The 26,977-nt window shown below is 44.5% G+C and overlaps 1 protein-coding gene and 1 long non-coding RNA gene across 11 annotated transcripts in view; one reads left to right on the forward strand and one right to left on the reverse strand.

Annotated features, from left to right (window-relative positions):
* Nucleotides 1-16,403, reverse strand: part of LOC110505212 (echinoderm microtubule-associated protein-like 1) — a 96,389-nt gene extending 79,986 nt beyond the window's left edge. For 6 of the 10 annotated variants that reach the window (XR_016491847.1, XR_016491845.1, XR_016491846.1 and 3 more), the window contains exon 1: nt 15,721-16,397. Coding sequence is in view for 5 of the 10 variants with exons in the window: in XM_090220416.1 (XP_090076542.1) it covers nt 15,721-15,895 (175 nt within the window). In the remaining 5 variants the exon portion in view is untranslated. Of the gene's footprint in view, nt 1-15,720 lie in introns of all 10 variants that reach the window. The other 4 variants (XR_016491848.1, XM_090220417.1, XM_036962507.2 and 1 more) reach the window with 2 other exon arrangements.
* Nucleotides 1-26,977, forward strand: part of LOC149972009 (uncharacterized) — a 115,499-nt gene that overhangs the window by 81,482 nt on the left and 7,040 nt on the right. The gene's annotated exons all lie outside the window — the stretch shown is intronic.

Below are 26,977 nucleotides of genomic sequence, written 5' to 3' on the forward strand. Positions count from 1 at the left end.
TTTTCACAACACTTGACATTTAATCAAAGAAAACATGACCTGTTTTTAAGATTGTGATATGTCAGAATAATAGGAGAGAGAAGAATTTATTTCAGCTTTTATTTCTTTTATCACATTCCCAGTGGGTCAGAAATGTACATACTCTCAATAAGTATTAGGTAGCATTGCTTTTAAATTGTTTAACTTAGGTCAAACGTTTTGGGTAGCCTTCCACAAGCTTCCCACAATAGGTTGGGTGAATTTTGGCCCATTCCTCCTGACAGAGCTGGTGTAACTGAGTCAGGTTTGTAGGCCTCCTTGCTCTCACACACTTTTTCAGTTCTGCCCAAAAAAATTCTATAGGATTGAGGTCAGGGCTTTTTGATGGCCACTCCAATACCTTGACTATGTTGTCCTTAACCATTTTGCCACAACTTTGGAAGTATGCTTGGAGTCATTGTCTATTTGGAAGACCCATTTGCGACCAATCTTTAACTTCCTGACTGATGTCTTGAGATGTTGCTTCAATATATCCACATCATTTTCCGTCCTCATGATGCCATCTATTTTGTGAAGTGCACTATTCCCTCCTGCAGCAAAGCACCCCCACAGCATGATGCTGCCACCCCCATGCTTCACGGTTGTGTCACGTTCTGACCTTTATTTCCTTTGTTTTTGTATTTAGTTAGTATGGTCAGGGCGTGAGTTGGGTGGGCAGTCTGTTTGATTTTCTATGATTTGGGGATTTCTATGTTTCGGCCTAGTATGGTTCTCAATCAGAGGCAGGTGTCATTAGTTGTCTCTGATTGAGAATCATACTTAGGTAGCCTGGGTTGCACTGTTTGTTTTGTGGGTGATTGTCTATGTCAGTGGCTTATGTCAGAACAGGTCTATTTTGTTAGCTTCACGGTCGTCATTTGTTTATTGTTTTGTATGCAGTGTCAGTATTTTCTTGATTAAAGATTTACCATGGACACCTACCACGCCGCATTTTGGTCTTCCGATCCATCTCGCCTCTCCTCTTCAGATGAAGAGGAGGACGACCGTGACAGAATCACCCACCAACCAAGGACCAAGCGGCGTGGTAAAAAAACTGCGACGACGGCAGCAGCAGCAGCAACAACAACAGCGGCCGGTATCACAGGACTCCTGGACATGGGAGGAGATACTGAACGGAGAGGGACCCTGGGCACAGGCTGGGCAATATCGCCGCCCGAAAGCAGAGCTGGAGGCAGCGAAAGCTGAGCGGCGGCGATATGAGCAGGCAGCACGGCAGTGCGACAGGTACGAGAGACAGCCCCCCAAAAATGTTTTGGGGGGCACACGAGGGGTGGAGCTAAGCCAGGTAGCAGACCTGCGCTCACTCCTCGTGCTTATTATAAGCAGCGCGTTACTGGTCAGGCACCGTGTTATGCTGTTAAGCGCACGGTGTCGCCAGTACGTGTCTATAGCCCGGTGCGCTATAGGACAGCCCCCTGAGAGTGTCATGCGAGCGCGGGCATCGAGCCAGGGCGTATGGTGCCTGCTCAGCGGGTCTGGTCGCCGGTACGCAGTTTTGGTCCAGGGTATCCTGCGCCGGCTCTGCGTGCTGTGTCTCCGGGGCGCTGGGAGGGTGCAGTGCGTCCTCTGCCTGCGCTCCGCTCGTGCTGGGCGAATGTGGGAATGGAGCCTAAGGGAGAGGTGCGTGTAGAAAGCACTAGATCTCCCGTGCTTACCCACAGCCCGGTTCAACCTGTGCCTGCACTCTGGAGGGTCCGGGCTAGAGTGGTTGTCCAGCCTGGGGAAGTGGTGCCAAGGTTGCGCACCAGAGCTCCAGTGCTCCCCCACAGCCCGGTCTTTCAGGTGCTTCCTAACACCAAGCCTCCTGAAGGTCTCCCCAGCCTGGTGGTTCCTGTGGCAGCCCCACGCACCAGGCTGTCTCTCTGTCTCCTCCCTGCAGGTGGTCCTGTCTGTCCGGCGCTGAGAGAGGGGTCTGAGAGAGGGGTCTTTTCTGATGAAAGATCATCAAAGGTAAGGGAATATTTATGATGTAATTTCGTATTTCTGTTGACTCCAACATGAGAAATGTTGGAGAAACAAATAATACCTTATTACCAACACGGTATTGTAAACACATAGTTCGTGCCCGGTGTGTGCTTGTTTGCAGACTTTTTCTACAGCTTTGACAGTGCTACTGATAGTGGTGGCGCTTGGCTTGCATGTAATAAAATTGTGTTATTTGACGTGTCAACGTGTAAAAGCTTATGTAACACGTCAAATAGTGTTATTTGACATGTATCTTTTTTGAGACCTAAAGAGCCAAACGGCGTTCAATACTCCTTTGACACAATGCTTTTTTCAGTGTGCATGATTGGATAACCTTTTCTCCCACAAACAGGGCCTTGTGCACAAATAACAAACAGCTAGGAACATTGGGCGGTCCAGTTGTTCAGACAAGTGACAGCGTTGTTGTAAGAGTTAGGATTTACATATGGTGTGGAAACCAAATGAAAAGGGTAACAATGGACAATCAGGGATGTTTCGAGCCAGATACTGTGTATGGGGCAGACCATATGTTAAGCATATGAATTTACAGTGAATTTGGCTGTCTTTTACCGGCAGCTCGGTGGTAAGTCACATTCTGTATTTCATATTACAGTACACCTACTGTAATATAATTATGGTATCAAAGCAAGTACTGTGTAATGACACACAGTAAAATGCCGTAAAATTGACTATTATACTGTAAAAAAAAAAAATCGGGATGAATGAATGAAAGAATGGATGAATGAAATTCATTGACGGGAGGGGTTTGAATATCAGTGTTTTACTGTAATTACAAGGGATTGGTGCAAGCAGGTTGGCTGCTAGTTAAAGTGTTTACACATCACAACATATGAATGAATACTTGGTGTTTTATATCAATTGCTCTTCTAGAGGCCTTAACAAAGGCTTCCAAACTGGCATCGACCACAGGGCAAAACAGACCAAAAAGACATGGCAAAATGCTCACCCACTTAAGGTTTTAAGACTTGCTGCCATTCCAATCTGTCCTCTATACATTTTGAATTGATTAGGCACTATAACCACATAAGAGTTAAATTGTAATAGCATTCTCACTCACGGGTGCAACAAATATAGCCTCTTACAAGGCACGCCTCAAAATATGTTATTGAGCCAGAAACAACAATACCATGCACCACTAGTGGTCAAAAGATTGTTGCCGCTCCAAAGACACAGTACAGGACTGTATTATGTGGGGTTGAATTACGGTACCATTTGGAAATACAGGATATATTTTCCCACCAACAACATTTACAGTATGCTGCAGTAAAAGGTTTGAGTCATTTGCTGTTGATAATACCCCAAATAAATGACAGTTTTCTGTTACAGTGTGGGCTTAGAAGAATGGTAGTAAAGAACACTGTTAAAGCTCCCAATTCACCAATTTATTGACAACGTTTCAATCCGAAGTGGATCTTCGTCAGGTCAAACATCCCAAAATATACACATTTAACCTCACATGAACATTGTGGACATGACTCATGGTGGGTGCAAAAACAATGTGTATCTCTAATAATTTAATAGCAATGAGATGGGTATATGTAGTAGTTCCAGAAAATAATATATATTTACAAAATGAAAAGTAGGTGACCTGGAAGGTAAGACAAATCAAAGTGACATATTCATGTAAGAAATGCAACCTTGTTGAAAAAAACTACCCTATAGGGGCACAAGGAATGCATAAAAGCTGAGTCAAACATAATATTCTTTGAAGAGAAAGTCTGAACTGAGCTACTTAAAAACCTCTTGAAACTAGGGGGCACTATTTTCATTTTTGGGAAAATAACGTTCCCAAAGTAAACGGGCTATTTTGTCAGGACAAGATGCTAGAATATGCATATAATTGACGGCTTAGGATAGAAAACACTCTAAAGTTTCCAAAACTGTAAAAATATTGTCTGTGAGTATAACAGAACTGTTATTGCAGGCGAAAGCATGAGAAAAATCCAATCAGGAAATGACTCATGTTTTGAAAGCTCTGCGTTCCGATACGTCCCTATTGAGCAGTGAATGGGCTATCAACCAGATTCCTTTTTCTATGGCTTCCCTAATGTGTCTAGTGTCACAATACATAGTTTCAGGCTTTTATTTTGAAAAATGAGCTTGAACGACAACATTGCGTCAGTGGTCAGCTGTAGGCGCTCAGTATTTTGGGCGTAAAAGACAAATGCGGCCATTGTTTCTCTCTTTCCTACTAAGAAGCCACCTGTCCTGGTTGATATATTATCGTATAGATATTTGAAAAACACCTTGAGGATTGATTATAAAAAAACGTTTGCCATGTTTCTGTCGATATTATGGAACAAATTTGGAATATTTTTCAGCATTGTCGTGACCGCAGTTTCCGGTGGATTTCTCAAACAAACGTGAAGTACAAACGGAGGTGTTTCGGCTATAAAAATAATCTTTATGGGACAAAATGAACATTTGCTGTCTAACTGGGAGTCTCGTGAGTGAAAACATCCGAAGCTCATCAAAGGTAAACGATTTAATTTGATTGCTTTTCTGATTTTCGTGACCAAGCTGCCTGCTGCTAGCTAGACATAATGCTATGCTAGGCTATCGATAAACTTACACAAATGATTGTCTTGCTGTGGCTGTAAAGCATAATTTCAAAATCTGAGATGACAGCGTGATTAACAAAAGGCTAAGCTGTGTTTCAATATATTTCACTTGATTTCATGAATATGAATATTTTCTAGTAATATTTTTTGTCCGTTGCGTTATGCTAATTAGTGTCAGTTGATGACAATTCTCCCGGATCCGGGAGAGGGAGTTCCAAGAGGATTTATTAAATGCTTTAACTCATTATCTTTATTCCCTTACCTGTGATAGTGAATGTTTTCTATCTTGATAGATTTATCCACCATGTGAATATACACACAATCTAATTAGGAATCATATTTCTTAGCCATCTGCTAAACTGGGCTTTTCCCGATTTCCCCCCTGTAATAACAGAATTCAACCAATCAGCTCATGGAGACACTCATCAGAATAAGGTTAATTATATCTAGTGTGATTAGTACTGGGCATTGAAAACATGGCATTGAATTCTAAATTTAAGCCAGGCCATGTCATGGGCAATGGCTTTGGGGTGGGGAAATATGCAAATACATATAATTACACTATAATTAAATAATTGCCTTCACCGCTCGTTGTTCACCTTGTCATACTCATTTAATTCATCCAATGGTCATAATATTTTCAGTGAAACATACATCACAGTTGGCCTACTGGTCTAATCATTTGCATACTTGCATATTAAATCCAAATACCAGATTTGAATAATCCTGATAGTTCCAGATTTAGTTATAAAACACCTTTGATTGTCCTACTCTTGAGAGTTGTGCTGAATATCTTCAAAATCAGGGTTGAGTTCAACAGGACAGGGTTTCCCAAACCCCTGGGTGCACATTTAGTTTTTTTCCCTAGCACTCCACAGCTGAATCAAATAATCGAAGCTTGATGATGAGTTGGTTATTTGAATCAGCTGTGTATTGCAGTGGACGCTGCTGAGGGAGAACAGCTCACAACAATGGCTGGAACGGTGCAAATGGAATGGCATCAAACGAATGGAAAACATGTGTTTGTTGAATTTGATACCATTTCACTAATTCTGCTCCAGCCATTACCCGTTATCCCCAATTAAGGTGCCACCACACGCACTGGTGTAGTGCTAGGGCAAAAACCAAAAGGTGCACCTAGTGTTGCATGGAAAATTGTAGTTTCTTATTGGACCAGGTAGTCTCTCTCAGTTTCGGTCCGTTTTCTTCCATAGGGGCCTAATGAACACCACCCATCCGAGGACGTTAACCAGAGCACTAGACAGCTTCTCCTTGGAACCCTGCTGCTGAAAGTTCGATGATTTATGACCCCTCCTGCTCCCTGTACTGAAGTTCAAAGCCTCAGCAGTATACCTCTCGTACCAACACTTCCACACATCCAATAGAAAGCAGCATTTTTATCACTCTCTTCCATTGGTATTCATACACGCTCAAGGATCTGTGGAAGAGCTGTATTCTCCTGGATGTGTTATGACCTCGCTATCTGTATTTACCTTATATATTTACAGTGCTAGAGGCTTACATATGTACACACACACATACACGCACACGATCACACACACACACTACTCATCCTCACCGTGGGGCACAACAGGGAATATTACTTACACAATGTTTTTCAGACATATTTACCCCATGACTTATGCTGTTCTCTATATGCTTCATTGTTTTTATGGGTCATTGGTTTTCAGCGGAAGAAAAGGCAGAATAAAAAATAAAAGGAAAATCATGGCTATGCTGTTTCTGTAAGTATGAATGTATGATATTACACATCATGCCCCATGTTTGATGAAACAGACGTTCACTTTTCAAGTCTAGGTTATATGTTTTACCTGAATCTTAGACACTGATGGATAAAACTGTTATTTTACTGAACAAAAATATAAATGCAACATTGTCACGCCCTGATCTGTTTCACCTGCTCTTGTGATTGTCTCCACACCCTCCAGAGGTGTCGCTTGATTTCCCAAGTGTATTCATCCCTGTGTTCCCCCATGCGCGTGCCTTTTTCCTTCAGTTTTTGCTAGTCCTCCCAGTTTTGACCCTTGCCTATTTCTGGACTTTTTACCCGCTTGCCTGACCAGACCTCGAGCCTGCCTGCCACTCTGTACCTCCTGGGCTCTGAACTGGTTTTGGTTTTGACCTTTTGCCTGTCCATGACCATTCTCTTGCCTACCCCTTTTTAGATCAATAAACATCTAAGACTCCAACCATTTGCCTCCTGTGTCTGCATCTGGGTCTCGCCTTGTGCCCTTATAGTTCGAACTGGCCATGACAGACCCAGCAGACTTGGATCTGCTCCACCACACCACCTCCTCCCACCACACCACCTCCTCCCAATAGTGTCTCCCTGCAGGGAGACACTATTGGGAGGCATGACGAACTACTACAGGACCTGTTGGAAGGGCCTTGTTCCCTGACGGAACGCCACGACCAAGGGTTTAAGGCTACCATGGAGCTAATTAAGGAGTTAACTTATAGTAAGCTTCTTGAATTACGTCAAAAGCTAGCTGCTCGGGAATTACCGGTGGACCTCGACTCCCTTAGCACTCTCACCATTAGAATTGATGGGCGTCTAAGGGAACGCTGGAGTGAGAGGAGGTCTGGCCTCGGGCACACTCGTTCATTCGCTAGGGCTGGCTCATCTTCGAAGGAATCCGGAAGTTTCCGAAGGCAGTTTTTCCGAGAGGCTCTGAAGCCACCCGAGCCCCCTCGTGAATCATCTACGACGGGTGAGTTGGACACTCCTGAGCCAATGCAACTGGGAAGCGCTCAGTTATCAGTTAGAACTCAACCTTCGTGAGCGTTCCCTAACTGTTGTCTGTACTGAGCTGAGGCAGTACATTATATAGCTAACTGCCCTATTAGGAAACCCTTGTCTCTGGTCGGTACAAGTACTCTGGTTAGCCTGACTGGGAATTCCTTTATTTCCATCACCTGCACACCTTTGTTTGTGCTTTTGCTGTGGGGAGACCAATCTAAGTCTCTGAGTGCTCATTGACTCTGGGGTTGATGGAAGTTTTATGGATGCTACCATAGTTTCTGAATTGGGTTTTCCCACTCAACATTTCTCTGTTCCCATGGATGCAAGGGCACTGGATGGCTGTTCAATTGGAAGAGTCACCCACAGCACTGTGCCCGTTCATATACGACTATCAGGAAACCATAGTGAGACTATACAGTTCCTCCTCATCGATTCACCCCATGTTCCTGTGGTTTTGGGGTTTTCTTAGCTTCAGAAACACAATCCGGTTATTGACTGAACCACGGGCTCCATCCAGGGTTGGAGTCCGTTTTGTCCTTCTCATTGCCTTAAAGCGGCACAGTCGTCCTTGAGATGTTCCCTGCAGGATGTGAGCAAAGCCACGGATGTCTCTGCCATCCCCACTGAGTACCATAACCTCCTGGAGGATTACAGTAAGGCACTGGCTAATTCTCTTTCTCTACCGTCCTTATGATTGTGCCATTGATCTCCTCCCAGGCACCACACCACCTCGTGGTCGTCTACATTCTCTATCCGGCCCGGAGACAAAGGCTATGGAAGAGTATTTTAATTAAGGAATCTATTTTGAGGCATCCGTCCGTCTGCATCTCCTGCCGGCGCGGGGTTTTTCTTTGTGGAGAAGGACAAGATCCTGCGTCCGCGCATTGACTACCGGGGTCTTAATGATATAACGATCAAGAATCGTTATCCCCTACCACTCCTCTCCTCGGCCTTTGAACCGCTCCAGGGAGCCACCATTTTTTCCAAACTGGACCTTCGGAATGCCTACCACCTGGTTCGGAAACGCGAAGGAGATGAGTGGAAGACAGCCTTTAATACAGCCAGTGGACATTATGAGTTCCAGGTCATGCCGTTTGGACTCACCAACGCCCACCTCTGGTTTTCAGGCTCCGGTAAACGATGTGCTCCGGGACATGCTGAACAGTTTCGTGTTCATTTACCTGGACGACAACCTGTTTTGTTTCCCGGTTCTTCATGTCAGACAAGTCCTTCAGCGTCTGCTGGAGAACCAATTGTTTGTGAAGGCCGAGAAATGTGAGTTTCACCGCTCAACAATCTCCTTTCTGGGACATGCCATCGCTGATGGAAATGTCCAAATGGATCAGGACAAAGTGAAAGCGGTGGTTGAGTGGCCTATTCCTACATCCAGGGTGCAGTTGCAATGTTTCCTGGGGTTCGCTAATTTCTACCGCCGTTTCATTTGGGGCTACAGCACTCTGGCGGTCCCCCTCTCGGCACTCACCTCTCCCAAAGTACATGGTCTCCAGGGGTTGACAAAGCCTTCGTGGATCTGAAACATTTCACCACAGCATCCATCCTCGTCCATCCGGATCCATCCCGTCAATTTGTGGTAGCGGTTGATGCTTCTGTTGGTGCAGGGGCCATTCTGCCCCAGCGATCTGCACAGGACCAGAAGCTCCATCCTTGTGCCATCCTGCCTAATCGTCTCAGTCCGGCTGAGAGGAACTATGACGTTGGCAACAGCGACCTCCTGGATGTCAAGTTGTCGCTGGAGGAGTGTGGGGATTGGCTGGAAGGAGCAGAACAGCCCTTCGTGGTCTGGACCGACCATAGAAATGTGGAATATCTCCGTACAGCCTTAACTCCAGGCAGGCCAGGTGGCCTTTATTGTTCACCAGATTCAACTTCACCATTTCCTACTGCCCAGGGTCCAAAAATGTGAAGCTGGACGCCCTCTCCCACATATACAGTTCCTCTGCCAAACCCTAGGTCTACGAAACCATTCTCCCTACCTCATGCCTTGCTTCTTCAGTGGATTGGGGCATTGAAAACTTGGTTCGAAAGGCCCAACGTTCCCACCCTGAACCTGAAGGGGCTGAACCGGCTAACCGGTTATTTGTTCCTAACTCAGTCCAGTCCTGGAATGGGCTCATTCCTCAAGGCTGACCTGCCATCCAGGTTCCCGTTGTAGCATAGCCTTCATCCGACAATGTTTCTGGTGACAATGTTTCAGGCCTACGTCACTGTGTGCACAGTGTGTGCTCAGAATAAGACTCCATGGCAAGCTCCTTCTGGCCTCCTTCAGCAACTACCTGTCCCTCATCGTCCCTGGTCCCATATCTCTCTGGACTTTGTCACTGGGCTCCCTCCGTCTGATGGCAACACGGTCATTCTGACAGTAATGGATCAATTCTCCTTGGCTGCCCATTTCATCCCTCTCCCCAAACTAAACTCTGCCAAGGAGACGGCCCAGCTTATTGTGTCTTCCGGATCCATGGACTCCCGGTGTACATGGTCTCCGACCGGGGTCCTCAGTTCTTGTCTCAGTTCTGGAAGGCGTTCTGCACCCTTATTGGGTGGTCGGCCAGCCTGATATTATCCCCACTCCAGATTTTATCCCCACTCCAACGGCCAGCCATCCAGGATCTAGAAACCACCCTGAGATGCCTGGTCTCAACCAACCCCACTGCCTGGAGCCGACAACTGGTCTGGGTGGAGTATGCCCAGAACACCCGTCCCTGTTCGGCCACAGGACTCTCTCCTTTTGAGTGCTCTTTGGGGTATCAACATCCACTCTTCCCGGAACAAGAGCAGGAGGTCAGCGTGCCCTCAGCCCAGATGTATTCCACCGCTGTCAACGTACCTAGAGAAGAGCCAGGGTGGCAATTCTCAAGACCAACTCCAGGTATCGTCAACAAGTAGACTGTCGTCAGACCCCAGCTTCCCGCTACTGCATTGGGCAGAGGGTATGGCTTTCCACTAGGGACCTGCCCCTTCGGGTGGAGTCCCACAAACTGTCCCCCCATTTAATTCGTCCTTTCCCCATCTCTAGAGTCCTTAGTTCCACTGCTGTCTTTCTTGTGTTATCCCGTATTCACCCTACCTTCCATGTGTCTAGGATTAAGCCCGTGCCTCAGTCCTTTGTCTTCTGTTTCTAGGCCCATCCTTCCCCCTCCGTGTCATCGATGGCCAGCCAGCGTATATGGTGAGACGCCTCCTGAGGGTTCGAGCATGGGGCACGTTTTCCACTACCTGGTTGACTGGGAGGGTTATGGCCCGGAGGAGCGGTGCTGGGTTCCTGCTAAAGACATCCTGGACCCGGCCCTCGTCACCAATTTTTCACCCCCGTCAGCCAGGTATGCGCCCCTAAGCGGTGTACTGTCACACCCTGATCTGTTTCACCTGTCATTATTGTCTCCACCCCCTCCAGGTGTCGCTTGTTTTCCCCAGTGTATTTATCCCTGCGTTTCCTGTCTCTCTGTGCCAGTTTGTCTTGTATATCCAAGTCAACCAGCGTGTTTTTCCCGTGCTCGTGTCTTTTCTCTTTTTTGCTAGCCTTCCTGGTTTTGACCCTTGCCTGTTTCTGGACTCTGTACCTGCTTGCCTTGACCTCGAGCCTGCCTGCCACTCTGTAGCTCCTGGACTCTGAACTGGTTTTGACCTTTTGCCTGTCCATCACCATTCTCTTGCCTACCCCTTTTTGGATTAATAAACATTTAAGACTCCAACCATCTGCCTTCTGTGTTTGCATCTGGGTCTCGCCTTGTGCCCTGATAAACATGTCAAGTGTTCGTCCCATGTTTCATGAGCTGAAACAAAAGATCCCAGAAATGTTCCATATGCACAAAAAGCTTCTTTCTCTCAAATTGTGTGCACAAATTGTCATGAGTATGCAGAATTGTGTTCAGATCCTTGTGACATTGGGCTGTGCACTATTATGCTGAAACATGAGGTGATGGCAGCATCTGAATGGCATGACAATGGGGCTCAGGATCTTGTCACGGTATCTGCCATTGATAAAATGTGTTCGTTGCCTATACCATAACCCCACCGCCACCATGGGGCACTCTGTTCACAACGTTCACATCAGCAAACCGCTCGCCCACACGACACCATCTGCCATCTGCCGGATACAGTTGAAACCGGGATTCATCTGTGAAGAGCACACTTCTCCAGTATATCAGTGGCCATCGAAGGTGAGCATTTGCCCACCGAAGTCGGTTACAATGCCAAACTGCAGTCAAGTCAAGACCCTGGTGAGGACGACAAGCACGCATATGAGCTTCCCTGAGACGTTTTATGACATTTTGTGCAGAATTTTTCAGCTTTGCAAACCCACAGTTTCATCAGCTGTCCAGGTGGTTGGTCTCAGATGATCCCGCAGGTGAAGAAGCCGCATGTGGAAGTCCTGGCTGGCATGGTTACACCTGGTCTGCGGTTGTGAGGCCGGTTGGACCAACTCCCAAATTCTCAAAAATGACGCTGCAGGTATGGTAGAGAAATTAACATAAAATGATCTGGCAACAGCTCTGGTGGACATTCCTGCAGTAAGCATGCCAGTTGCACGCCCCCTCAACTTGAGACAGCATTGTGGCAACAGCGTATTGTGAAATACAACTGCACATTTTAGAGTGGTCCTTTATTGTCCCCAGCACAAGGTGCACATATGCCACACCTGTCAGGGTGGATGGATTATCTTGGCAAATGAGAAATGATCTCTAACAGGGATATAAACAAATTTGTGCACAAAATTTGACAAATAGGTTTTTTGTGCATGTGGAAACTTTATCTTAATCATGTATTGAACTGCATCCATCTATTCAGCCAACAATGGCTTACTCTACGTAATGGAATTTTGAGTCAAATATAACCTAGTTTTAAAAAATCTTAAAGTTGCTTTTGCAGCATAAACTAGGAATTTGATATTTTTGACTGATAATGTGTCTGTTTGAACTACTTTGCAGATAGGAAACAAACTGTCAGTTCCTCTGTTTATGCTTTGTATTCTACAACAGAAACAACAGCATAGAACATTAACGGTGATCTCTTATCTCCGAAGAGGAGAAAGGGGGTTAGATAAGTTGGCAGATGAGTGCAGCATGACGGTGCCACAACAGCCCAAACTGCATCTCAATATCTCTCCATTCAAGAGAGAAAATGACTTTTATCCTTCAGTGCAGTCTGGTTTCAGCTTAGCAAACAGAGGAAACAAATCACCAGAAGAGTCAGAAAGAGAGCCCAATGCAACTAAAGGGAATCAATGGCCAACCTTAAATTTGATCAGCAGTGATGAGTTATTTTACCCACAGAACTGAAATACTCGCTTCAACAAGAAAAAGCTGTCCTTCAGTCTTTTAATGTGGTAAAGGATATTTAGTGTGAAATATATGCAACGGTTATAAATGAGGCCCCAAGGTCTCTGGCAAGGTTACTAATCACAAGAGTGTGGTCACTGAGTAGGATCAGTGTTGTTGGATTAGTCAACATTACTCCAACACTCCAACAAAACAGGAATTTTTGGAAACCAAAAATCTGTAGAAATGTCAGAGAGCATATTTGAGTACAGGTCAGAATTCCTTGACTGTGGGCAGGCATGGGCTGACCCGACCTGGCCCAACCTTTTGTTTGTCTGTTTTTGTTGGTTTGTTGGTAACGTGAGCAGGACTTAAACCCTAATCCCTTTGCATGTGCTTCCATTAATGGCTTTACAGAAACCAAAGAGGAGAGGGAACCGTGTCACACTGTTTGTGTGCCAACTACCAATCTCTTGGTGACATTGGTGATGTGGCGGGTAGTGCCAGCACTGCAGGCCCTAGAGGAGAGGGGGTGTAGGGAAGTGATAAGGATGTCTGGTTAAATCTGAAGGGTGAAACAGTGAATTCTCTGGATTTACCATCTTGTTTTGATTCATAATATATTGATCAGTCATAACAACACTAAGTGAATACGACCAGATCATCCACTGTCAGTATTAAGTCAGACACCTAGCGATAGGGGCAGTAAAAAAAATATACACCTTTAATCAATTCTTCATTAAAGGCACTCATAAGGAGTGGTGGATACATTCAATACTGTAGATCCTCTTCTAAAGATGCAACTCCCTGATAATTGGACTAGTAGGCTACTAATGTGGATAATTTCCATTAGTAGCCGATCTCCTCGGGACAAAAGCATGCTTTTCCAGTTTGCTAAGTCGCTGACCCAGTCTCCCCTGCCATTAGTTTGGTTGGCTGATCACTAACACATGAAGCGTTCAAGAACAAATGACATCACTTTTACAGGCAGAGCTACAGCTGGCCAACACACCATTGGGTGATTTCAGAGCCTCCAGACAACACACTCACACAATTAAGTTGTATGTTGGAACAATGAGGTCCTCTCGCTTGATATGAACCAAGCCCCTCAGTCAGTATGACAGTCTTAGTCATTCTAGTGAGAGAACATTTGAAAATCCCTGGCAAGAGTCACAACAGATTGGCGTGTTTCGTCTTTCGGCTTGTAAGTGCTAACCGGACTTTCTGAAGTAATAACAAACAGATTAATGCAGTGATTTGAAGCACTCACTGACCTCTCGCTTGCACAGAAAAGTCATTAACCTCTACATAATTAGAAAATGTCAACCATGTCAGACTAGGGCATGCATGTAGGTGCCAATTGGGGGACTTCAGAACATTGAAAACCCAGAGACTTTAGTCAATATTTTTATGTTTGACAACACAGTGGGAAAAGGGATTTTGTCTTGACCCTTGCACGAATTTGACCCAATACTCCTGTATGTGTGTGAATCCTTTAATTAAACACCCTTGAGGTTGACAGCAATTAAACAATATGACATGTTGCAGTAGCCTTTTTTCTTTCTTTAAATTACAGTGTCATTCGCAACACTCTAAAAGGTCAACTCATCCTTGGAGAATGAAGCTTTATTTATTTTTTATCCAACCTGACATTCAGCCTACACCTGTTTTTCAGATAATCCAACATGCCTGAGTGAATGTCTGTGACATCATTGACATTATCAGCATGTCTACACAGCACACCACACAGTATTAGTTCATGTTCAGGACACTACTTTGTAAATGTCATTGATTTTCTTATTTCCCAACCATGGTAATTAGGTTTTAAACTGCCAACCTTCTGTAACTCACTAATCAGCCACATCGTTAGACAATTTGAGTATTCTCTTTGTTTTGCTCCAGTGTACAGATCTAGGATTAGTTGGGAAAACTCAAAACTGGCCCAAGACCAGAGTCTCACCCTACATCCTTTGGCTCAGCAGAGCTATAAATAAGTGTCAGACAGTGTTTCCTGTATCTGAGCAGACATCAGGCTTTGTTGATAATAGATTGATTAGTTGTGACAAAGTGATGTGTCACGCTGCACCTTCACTCACTCCACTAATAACCTGCAACCCCAACTCCACTTCCACTTCCACCCTTCAGCCTTTTAAACCCTTTTCTGCAGTCAAATGTCCAAATTGCCCTCTAGTGGCGTCATAGGTGGAATGTTATTAATATTTCTCATAATTTTATAATTTATAAACATTACATTTTTTACGCATAAAATCTGATGTTTCTATTTCAAACGGTTTTGTTATAGTTCAGTCTTCTGTGATGTATATAAAATGTAATATTGTGATGCAACTCAAAATTGAATACATTTCAACTCTATATCTGACATGGTATAGGTGTCTTATTTTATTTAAGCCACTAACCATGTGTGTGAGGTGTATACTTTTGTTTCAAAGTAGATTTGATTAAGAGGACCAAGAAACACTCTGTGTGACCCTGATTTAGCCCACTGCTGTAAAAAGGTTAAATCACACTTGAACTATCCACTAGATATGGATGACAATCAGCACACCAGGGAGAAGACTCTGTGGCTCACTCAGAAGAGCATGGTGCTTTCAACACCAAGGGTTGTGGGTTTGATTCCCTCTGGGGCCACCCATATGTACAATGGAAGTTGCTTTGGATAAAAGCATTTGCTAAATGGCATATTATTATTAGGCACAATGCTTCATAAGAACACAACAGCCACAGAGACCTTCAACTGAGATTCTTGGCAGAAACATTTCCTCAGGAGGTTTTGAAAGACAAATCTCTGCATCTCTGCATGGTTAAACTCAACATTTGAATGTTGTTCCCTGCTATTTCTAAATTAGGGCATGTAGCTTATAGCCTACTGTGTCTGTCACATAAGATTGCATATTTTCAGCACAAAGGATAAACTTTCACTTTCATCAAGTCAAGCTTGAGCTCCAAAATAGCCTCATGCCTACATGCAACAGCCCTGCCGGCAGTGTTAAGTTTGGTGTTAAGTTTAACCAGGCAGTGGTGACATGTCATGTCAAGCACACATAATGATAACCAGGGATGAGGATGAGTTTACCGTTACAGAACTGCAGCAGCGAAGATGTGTCATAGAGGCTGCTGTAGCTGGAAAACCCGTCCTCCATTCTGGACTTCCACCGCGCTCCTCCACTCACTCCTCTCTTGTTCCCTCTCACCTCCCTTAAATCCCTGTTACTTTCGCTTGCTTGCCACCACCGAGGATCTTCCTCCATTAAACATTGAGTTTTCTCGTGTCAGGCTGCCAGTGTCAGTTACCATGGCAACCCATTCACTCTGATAATTTCCTGTGAACTCAGACTCTCTTCTCTTCTTTGAATGGTCCCAAGGAGTAAACTCAAAAAACCCGGAGTATTTCAAAACACAAAAAACCTGGAGTATTTGAAAACACTTTCTTGCTCTTCCTCTTCTTTTTGCTCCCTATTTTCTCTATTCACTCTTCTCTCCTTCCCTCAGTCTCTTCGGTGGCAGCTGTGTGGTGTTAAACCGTGTGCTGATCTCCAGAGGAAAAACAGCTTTGAAAGGCTGGAGCTGTAAGTGGAGGGCTGGCAGCAGCGACTGTGTGTGTGTGCACGCATGTGAGAGAGAGAGAGAGAGAGAGAAAGAGGGGGGGGGAGCGAGAGAGAGAGAGAGAAATAGAGCGAGAGCGCGTGTGTGCGAGTGAGTGTTTGGATAATACCTTGGACAGCCTTCCCCGGCCCCAGACTTTCACTAACTGTGGATAAGGGCAGAGGGGGTTGGGCCTCTTTCAAAAGACAGATCATCCCCCTTGCCTAGAGAGGACAGAGAGCAAGAGAGAGATAAAGAGAGAGAGAGAGAGAGAGAGAGAGAGAGAGAGAGAGAGAGAGAGAGGCTCTGATCACCAGAAAGAGAATAAGTGGAATAGAAGGGTCACAAGGAAGAAAAAAAGATTGCAGCTGGTAGAATGAGTAGAATGGGATTATATATTGATATAGTCACCATATTATTGTTCAGCTCTTCTGGCATGCTGCCAGAAATCTGTTTGTGACAATAATAATCCCAAAGAGCCACTGATATGAGAGAAACCGCACAGAAATTAATAAATATATATAGAATAAAGCTCTTTCTCAGTCTCAAAGAGAGGAGAGGAATCCAAGAGAAGAGAGGAATCAAATCCATTCAGGAGAAAAATAACAGAGAGAGGGAACACAGAAGAGATTAGAGGGATGCTGAGACGAGCAAAGAAAATGGGTTTCTGTTGCAGAACAGTGAGCCATCATCCTACATAACTATAGCTGTACATACCTTTTTCCTACTTATACACTGCTCAAAACAATAAAGGGAACACTTAAACAACACAATGTAACTCCATGTCAATCACACTTCTGTGAAATCATACTGTACACTTAGGAAGCAACACTGATTGACAATAAATTTCACATGCTGTTGTGCAAATGGAATAGACAACAGGTGGAAATTATAGACAATTAGCAAGACACCCCCAATAAAGGAGTGGTTCTGCAGGTGGTGACCACAGACCACTTCTCAGTTCCTATGCTTCTTGGCAGATGTTTTGGTCAGTTTTGAATGCTGGCGGTGCTTTCACTCTAGTGGTAGCATGAGACGGAGTCTACAACCCACACAAGTGGTTCAGGTAGTGCAGCTAATCCAGGATGGCTGTGGCAAGAAGGTTTGCTGTGTCTGTCAGCGTAGTGTCCAGAGCTTGGAGGCACTACGAGGAGACAGGCCAGTACATCAGGAGACGTGGAGGAGGCCGTAGGAGGGCAACAACCCAGCAGCAGGACCGCTACCTCCACCTTTGTGCAAGGTGGAGCAGGAGGAGCACTGCCAAAGCCCTGCAAAATGACCTCCAGCAGGCCACAAATGTGCATGTTTCTGCTCAAATGGTCAGAAACAGACTCCGTGAGGGTGGTATGAGGGCCCGACGTCCACAGGTGGGGGTTGTGCTTACAGCCCAACACCGTGCAGGATGTTTGGCAAATTCGCCACTGGCTCCCTGTGCTCTTCACAGATGAAAGCAGGTTCACACTGAGCACATGTGACAGACGTGACAGTCTGGAGATGCCGTGGGGAACGTTCTGCTGCCTGCATCATCCTCCAGCATGACCGGTTTGGCGGTGGGTCAGTCATGGTGTGGGGTGGCATTTCTTTGGGGGGACGCACAGCCCTCCATGTGCTCGCCAGAGGTAGCCTGACTGCCATTAGGTACCGAGATGAGATCCTCAGACCCATTGTGAGACCATATGCTGGTGCGGTTGGCCCTGGGATCCTCCTAATGCAAGACAATGCTAGACCTCATGTGGCTGGAGTGTGTCAGCTGTTCCTGCAAGAGGAAGGCATTGATGCTATGGACTGGCCCGCCCGTTCCCCTGACCTGAATCCAATTGAGCACATCTGGGACATCATGTCTCGCTCCATCCACCAATGCCACGTTGCACCACAGACTGTCCAGGAGTTGGCGGATGATTTAGTCCAGGTCTGAGAGGAGATCCCTCAGGAAACCATCCGCCACCTCATCAGGAGCATGCACAGGCATTGTAGGGAGGTCATACAGGCACGTGGAGGCCACACACACTACTGAGCCTCATTTTGACTTGTTTTAAGGACATTACATCGAAGTTGGATCAGCCTGTAGTGTGGTTTTCCACTTTAATTTTGAGTGTGACTCCAAATCCAGACCTCCATGGGTTGATAAATTTGATTTCCATTGATAATTTTTGTGTGATTTTGTTGTCAGCACATTCAACTATGTAAAGAAAAAAGTATTTAAGAAGAATATTTCATTCATTCAGATCTAGGATGTGTTATTTTAGTGTTCCCTTTATTTTTTTGAGCAGTGTATATTGTCCATACTGTCTATACAAACCACATTTATATCAGCACTCTGACATTGCTCGTTCTGATATTGCTCATTCTGATATTACTTAATCTCTTGTTTCTTCTTTTTTTCTTGGGATTATTTGTGTATTATTATTGTACTGTTAGATATTTACTGCACTTCTATAGCTAGACACAAAAGCAGTTCCCTCCACTTGCCTTAACATCTGTGTACACAGCAAATAAACTTTGATTTGATTTGACCCAGTCTACACTTCAACAACTTCACATATGATGTAGAACAAACATGCCCCTCTAACAAGCAGAACATTGAATAATGTCAACCCTATTCAAGACATGTTTATCTGCAACATTTGGCCCTGGAGTCAGACTGGGGCAGAGAAGGACTTGGACCACAAAGTCACAAAACAATGCGACATCACATTTTCCTGCTCTATCATCCCAAGAAGCTAAACAAGATGCTAAACAAGGTTGAGCACAATCAGTGTTGAAGCGAAACATTATTATTCTCAGCCTTATCTGTCTTAAAGCAGACAGTGTAATCATCAAATAAGACGAAGAGGGGGAGACAGAGGGAGGGAGGGAGGGAGGGAAAAACTGCCTCTTGATTTTGACTGGGGGTTTTCAGCAGCCATCAAATAAGTGATAGAAGAGGATGAGAAGGAGAGAAATGGAGGGAAAATTGAAAGAGACTGTGGGTCATCTGACTGGAACTGTCATGGTGGAACACCTCTTTCAAGTATTCATGTATACATAAATGATGTATGTCCCGAGATCAAAATGCAGATGCATGCCAACGACACAGTCTTCTATGTCCATGCCAAGACAAAGCAACAGGCTGCTAGTAAACTTACAGCACCAATGGACAAAATAGATGACTGGTTGGACCACTCATGTCTAAAATTGAACATAACAAAAACTGTCTACAATCTCTGCATGTATTTCTCCATCAGGAACAGTGAGACCCATCAGCCCGAGGGAACTGTAAAGGAACAGAGGATTGAGGTGGTTTCACATGTTAAATACTTAGGAATAATGATTGACTCTAACCTTTCCTTCAAAAAAACTATTAAAAAGTGCATGGAACAGCAAAACACAACCTGGTGAATTTCTAATTTATCTGAAACCAAATGTCAGCAGATGTGGTAAACTGTACATGCACTCAATGGTTCTGTCCCATCTCTCGTACTGTGTCACAACCTGGTCAAATGCTAGTATCACAGCAATGAAACCACTCGGAAAGCTTTGTAAACAAACTCTGAAAGTGTTGGACAAAAAACAAACACTTATCACCACTGCAATATCACAAAGACATAATACCTACTGAGCTTTGATAGCTTCTTATGCCTTGATGACACTTCTCTGCTGTTTAAGATCACTCATGACCTTGCCCCACCACCTCTTAAACAGTTTGCTACATATTGCAAGGACAATACCAGGACAACAAGAGCTTCAACCAGAGGGGGCTGCTCAACTCAGTTTAGGTCCACTAAATTTGGCAAATTTTTTTGTCCATTAAAATAACATCAAATTGATCAGAAATACAGTGTAGACATTGTTAATGTTGTAAATACTACTGTCAATGACTATTGACGCCTCACAAGTCCTCAACTGGCAGCTTCATTAAATAGTACCCGCAAAACACCAGTCTCAACGTCAACAGTGAAGAGGCGACTCCAGGATGTTGGCCTTCTAGGCAGAGTTGCAAAGAAAAAGCCATATCTCAGGCTGGCCAATAAAAAGAAAAGGTTAAGATGGGCAAAAGAAGGCCCAGAAGGCCAGCATCCCGGAGTTGCCTCTTCACTGTTGACGTTGAGACTGGTGTTTTACGGGTACTATTTAATGAGGCTTCCAGTTGAGGACTTGTGAGGCGTCTGTTTCTCAAACTAGACATTCTAATGTACTTGTCCTTTTACTCAGTTGTGCACCGGGTTCTCCCACTCCTCTTTCTATTCTGGTTAGAGACAGTTTGTGCTGTTCTGTGAAGGCAGTAGTACATGGAGTTGTACGAGATCTTCAGTTTCTGGGCAATTTCTAGCGTGGAATTGTCTTCATTTCTCAGAACAAGAATAGACTGATGGTTTTCAGAAGAAAGTTCTTTGTTTCTGGCCATTTTGAGCCTGTAACCGTACCCACAAATGCTGATGCTCCAAATACTCAACTAGTCTAAAGAAGGCCAGTTGTATTGCTTCTTTAATCAGACAACAGTTTTCAGCTGTGCTAACATAATTGCAAAAGGGTTTTCTAATGATCAATTAGCCTTTTATAATGATAAACTTGGATTAGCTAACACAACGTGCCATTGAAACACAGGAGTGATGGTTGCTGTACGCCTATGTAGATATTACATAAAAAATAATCTGCTGTTTCCAGCTACAATAGTCATTTACAACATTAACAATGTCTACAATGTATTTCTGATCAACTTGATATTACTTCAATAGACAAAAAAAGTAGCTTTTCTTTCAAAAACAAGGACATTTCTACATGACCCAAACTTTTGTACGGTGTATCTATATATACAGTGGGGCAAAAAAGTATTTAGTCAGCCACCAATTGTGCAAGTTCTCCCCAAATCCCGAAAATCACATTGTAGGATTTTTATGAATTTAGTTGCAAATTAAGGTGGAAAATAAGTATTTGGTCACCTACAAACAAGCAAGATTTCTGGCTCTCACAGACCTGTAACTTCTTCTTTAAGAGGCTCCTCTGTCCTCCACTTCTTACCTGTATTAATGGCACCTGTTTGAACTTGTTATCAGTATACCTGTCCACAACCTCAAACAGTCACACTCCGAACTCCACTATGGCCAAGACCAAAGAGCTGTCAAAGGACACCAGAAACAAAATTTTAAACCTGCACCAGGCTGGGAAGACTGAATCTGCAATAGGTAAGCAGCTTGGTTTGAATAAATGTAACTGTGGCAGCAATTATTAGGAAATGGAAGACATACAAGACCACTGATAATCTCCCTCGATCTGGGGCTCCAAGCAAGATCTCACCCCGTGGGGTCAAAATGATCACAAGAACGGTGAGCAAAAATCCCAGAACCACACGGGGGGACCTAGTGAATGACATGCAAAGAGCTGGGACCAAAGTAACAAAGCCTACCATCAGTAACACACTATGCCGCCAGGGACTCAAATCCTGCAGTGCCAGACGTGTCCCCCTGCTTAAGCCAGCACATGTCCAGTTCCGTCTGAAGTTTGCTAGAGAGCTGATGAGAGAGATGATCCAGAAGAAGATTGGGAGAATGTTATATGGTGTTATATGGTCAGATGAAACCAAAATATAACTTTTTGGTAAAAACTCAACTCATGGTGTTTGGCGGACAAAGAATGCTGAGTTGCATCCAAAGAACACCATACCTACTGTGAAGCATGGGGTGGAAACATCATGCTTTGGGGCTGTTTTTCTGCAAAGGGACCAGGACGACTGATCCGTGTAAAGGAAATAATGAATGGGGCCATGTATCGTGAGATTTTGAGTGAAAATCTCCTTCCATCAGCAAGGGCATTGAAGATGAAACGTGGCTGGGTCTTTCAGCATGACAATGATCCCAAACACACCGCCTGGGCAACGAAGGAGTGGCTTCGTAAGAAGCATTTCAAGGTCCTGGAGTGGCCTAGCCAGTCTCCAGATCTCAACCCCATAGAAAATCTTTGAAGGGAGTTGAAAGTCCGTGTTGCCCAGCAACAGCCCCAAAACATCACTGCTCTAGAGGAGATCTGCATGGAGGAATGGGCCAAAATACCAGCAACAGTGTGTGAATTTCTTGTGAAGACTTACAGAAAACGCTTGACCTCTGTCATTGCCAACAAACGGTATATAACAAAGTATTGAGAAACTTTTGTTATTGACCAAATACTTATTTTCCACCATAATTTGCAAATAAATTCATTAAAAATCCTACAATGTGATTTTCTGTATTTTTTCATCTCATTTTGTCTGTCATAGTTGAAGTGTAACTATGATGAAAATTACAGGCATCTCTCATCTTTTTAAGTGGGAGAACTTGCACAATTGGTGGCTGACTAAATACTTTTTTTCCCCACTGTATGTATATATATATATATATATATATATATATATATATATATATATATAGTACCAGTCAACAGTTGAAACACTCATTCAAGGGTTTTTCTTTATTTTTTACTCTTTTATCAAATATCAAAGCAGCCACCCTTTGCCTTAATGACAGCTTTGCACACTTTTGGCATTCTCTCAACCAACTTCACCTGGAATGCTTTTACAACAGTCTTGAAGGAGTTCCCACATATGCTGAGCACTTGTTGGCTGCTTTTCCTTCATTCTGTGGTCCAACTCATCCCAAACCATGTCAATTGGGTTGAGGTCGGGTGATTGTTGAGGCCAGGTCATCTGATGCAGTGCTCCATCACTCTCCTTCCTGGTCAAATAGCCCTTACACAGCCTGGAGGTGTGTTCGGTCAGTGTCCTTTTGAAAAACAAATGATAGTCCTACTAAGTCCAAACCAGAACAAACCCAAACTGCAGCGTATCACTGCAGAATGCTGTGGTAGCAATCCTGGTTAAGTGTGCCTTGAACTCTAAATAAATCACAGACAGTGTCACCAGCAAAGCTCCCCCACAACATCACACCTCCTCCTCCATGCTTCACGGTGGGAACCACACATGCAGAGATCATCTGTTCACGTACTCTGCATTTCACAAATCTCAAATTCGGACCCATCAGACCAAAGGACAAATTTCAGATTTCCACCAATGTCCATTGTTCGTGTTTCTTGGCCCAAGCTACTCTCTTCTTCTTATTTTTTCTGCCCAGGGAGTACAGATGAAAATTACCTATCTAGCTAAATTTGGTGAAATGGCATGTTGTACATGGTCCTTGACAAATAAACGTTAAGAAAATCTTCCCGCTCTATCATCCCAAGAAGCTAAACAAGAAGGCGTTTGAACACAATCAGTGTTGAACCTAAACATTATTATTCTCAGCCTTCTGTCTTAAAGCAGACAGTGTAATTGTCAAAGAAGACGAAGAGGGGGAGAGAAATAGTGGAGGGAGGGAGGGAGGGAGGGAGGGAGGGAGGGAGGGAAAGAGAGAAACGGCCTCTTCGTTTTTACTGTGTGTCTTCTGACTGGAGCTATCATGGTGGAAAACCTCTTTCAATTATTCATGCGCCTGGCGCAGGATGGAAAGAAAAAAATATGCATAAAGATAACTCTGTGGTCTATATTTACTTATTTTCAAACACTCCTCGCTCTGTTCTGGCTCATGAAAGGAAACAAGGCAAAAACACAACAAATGATGATTTTTGCAAGAAAGGACAGATCTCAGGTCTGCTTCAACCTGGATTGCTTTGTCTTGGAGCATGGCAATGATTTGTTAAGGCAGATTTCAGATCTGTTTCAACCTAGACCGCTTTGTCTCAGAGCATGGCGGTGATGTGTTAGAGGCTTTCCTACTGATTCCTACAGACCAGCTGAGTTAGGGTAATCCCAGGTGGGTACTGGTGGTGGAGCGTTCTCCTCTATTTCCCCTCAGAGGATTGTACTGCAGTCAGCGCTGTTCCATCTAGCTAGCCTATTACACAACAGCATGAAGGCCCCCTAAGACTCCTATTTTCTGGTGACCTACAGGAGCAGACAAGGCTCTCCTTTGTAATGCTTCTAAATCAGAGACAGTGAAAACATTACTGGAATATGTCTGTCTGTATCACAATGTTGCAGTTCTGCTTTCACTTGTCCTTGAAATTCTTTCTGCATCATAGTAAATATGAATGATGGGGATCCCTTTAAAAACGTGTTTATCTGTCTGTTCAAATTCATATTGATCTGTTTTTCTCCTGGAATAGTGGTATGTAATACAAATTTGCACACACCCAAAAAAAATATAATACCAATGTTATGATTGATTTATGAAAGGGCTAGTTATGGGGCGGCAGCTCGCCTAGAGGTTAGAGCATTGGACTGGCGTTGGCGAAAGGTTGCAAGATCGAATCCCCGAGCTGACAAGGTAAAAATCTGTCGTTCTGCCCCTGAACAAAGCAGTTAACCCACTGTTCCTAGGCTGTCATTGAAAAAAATAATTTGTTCTTAACTGACTTGCCTAGTTAAATAAAGGTAAAAAAACAAATAATATTCCTTTCCTTTAGATGCCCTCAGTTGAAAAACACAAGACTATTATCTGAGAAAAGCCTCACTGTGGTTTAAATTGGAATACACTCAGATTGGAATCTGTATGAGGGGAGATTGGAGCTCTAGATTAGGGCTGGAGAGGGTGCGGCAATACGGGGGTTGGATGAGGGGCGTGAGGCAGGGGCCTCCCGCGGGTGGCAGCTGGAGGAGGGCTCTTCTACCTCACCCCGTCCCCCTCCCACTAATCTCATTGTTCTCCACCGCCCCTGGCTGCGGTCCAGCACACACTCACAGTCAGACACATACTCAGGCCTCAGGGGGTAGGTACTGGTAGACAGCACACTACACACAACAACCCACCATCAGTGACCGGAGGAACCCTTCACAGGGAACTTAACCTGAAGCGTGCTTCCATCCATTCATGCTGCTCTGTGGAAGATATCCCAGTCATTGTAATATAATTACTAGAACATTCAACGTTGACTTGAATGGGAATGTCTGCTCTAGTCATTCTATTTCTTTGATACCACTGCTTTCTCCAGATATGCATTCCATTGCCCCGCTGGAAACAGAAGCACATCTTAAACCTCACAGCAGCTTTGCGGCAGTATTACAGAGGACCTGCCAGTCTGCCAGTGGGCCAGGATTAAAGCCACAATCAAAAGAGTTATGGGTATCCTAGAGGATTAATCCCTCTATAAGATCTGATCTACCATCTGCCTGGGGGATGATCACTCCAATGGGACACACAAATAGGTCCCCAAAGCCATAGTCAAATATTGGGGTAAATCCCAATTTGTCTGTTTTGGAGAGATCTGAGGGCACTCAATATGTGTTCCAAATGAGTTGGGGAAAAAAGATGGTTGTTTGCTGCCAAAATGGTCTGCCTTTGTGTGATTTGTTTTTCTCCAAGTGTTAGGGTGTTATTGGGGTTTGTCACACCAACACACCCCTCTCGTCTTAGTCAAACAGTGTGCTGTTTGCAGATCTTAGGGCACAAATGTGTCAGAGAAAGGCAGCCTAAATGATTTTAGTCAGTCTGATGGGTTTTCCCCAAGTGCTTATTCATGAGTGATAAGAGAGGGCCAAGGTTCATATAGGGCTAATCAGTGGTCTGGGCAGCACACCAGCACATGAGCCTCAGAATAGAGCTGGCTCATCTGACTGTGAGAGTTGGATAGTGTGAAAATAATAAGGTTGGTGACAACAGGTCAGCACCTCTTTTCTTCATAATGTTCTGACCTGTGGATGGGAGAGTGGAAATAGTGGTGGAGAGAAGTGTGTGTGTATGCGCACATGCATACGTGCGTGTGTATATTGGAGAAAATAGCCTCTTTCTGTGCCACAATATGCATAAAGCACAATACAGGCCAGGTATAATCACAAGACACTATTACAAGACACTGAGTACAGAACACTCTATGTATACCAATGATGGATAGAAGAATGAACTACACTGCTCAAAAAAATAAAGGGAACACTAAAATAACACATCCTAGATCTGAATGAATGAAATATTCTTATTAAATACTTTTTTCTTTACATAGTTGAATGTGCTGACAATAAAATCACACAAAAATGATCAATGGAAATCAAATTTATCAACCCATGGAGGTCTGGATTTGGAGTCACACTCAAAATTAAAGTGGAAAACCACACTACAGGCTGATACAACTTTGATGTAATGTCCTTAAAACAAGTCAAAATGAGGCTCAGTAGTGTGTGTGGCCCCCACGTGCCTGCATGACCTCCCTACAATGCCTGGGCATGCTCCTGATGAGGTGGTGGATGGTCTCCTGAGGGATTTCCTCCCAGACCTGGACTAAAGCATCCGCCAACTCCTGGACAGTCTGTGGTGCAACGTGGCGTTGGTGGATGGAGCGAGACATGATGTCCCAGATGTGCTCAATTGGATTCAGGTCAGGGGAACGGGCGGGCCAGTCCATAGCATCAATGCCTTCCTCTTGCAGGAACAGCTGACACACTCCAGCCACATGAGGTCTAGCATTGTCTTGCATTAGGAGGATCCCAGGGCCAACCACACCAGCATTTGGTCTCACAAGGGGTCTGAGGATCTCATCTCGGTACCTAATGGCAGTCAGGCTACCTCTGGCGAGCACATGGAGGGCTGTGCGTCCCCCCAAAGAAATGCCACCCCACACCATGACTGACCCACCGCCAAACCGGTCATGCTGGAGGATGTTGCAGGCAGCAGAACGTTCTCCACGGCGTCTCCAGACTCTGTCACATCTGTCACATGTGCTCAGTGTGAAACTGCTTTCATCTGTGAAGAGCACAGGGCGCCAGTGGTGAATTTGCCAATCTTGGTGTTCTCTGGCAAATGCCAAACGTCCTG

This window comes from Oncorhynchus mykiss, chromosome 25, assembly GCF_057628025.1.
Source record: "Oncorhynchus mykiss isolate SJ-2025 chromosome 25, ASM5762802v1, whole genome shotgun sequence".
In the NCBI taxonomy this organism is placed as follows: domain Eukaryota; kingdom Metazoa; phylum Chordata; class Actinopteri; order Salmoniformes; family Salmonidae; genus Oncorhynchus; species Oncorhynchus mykiss.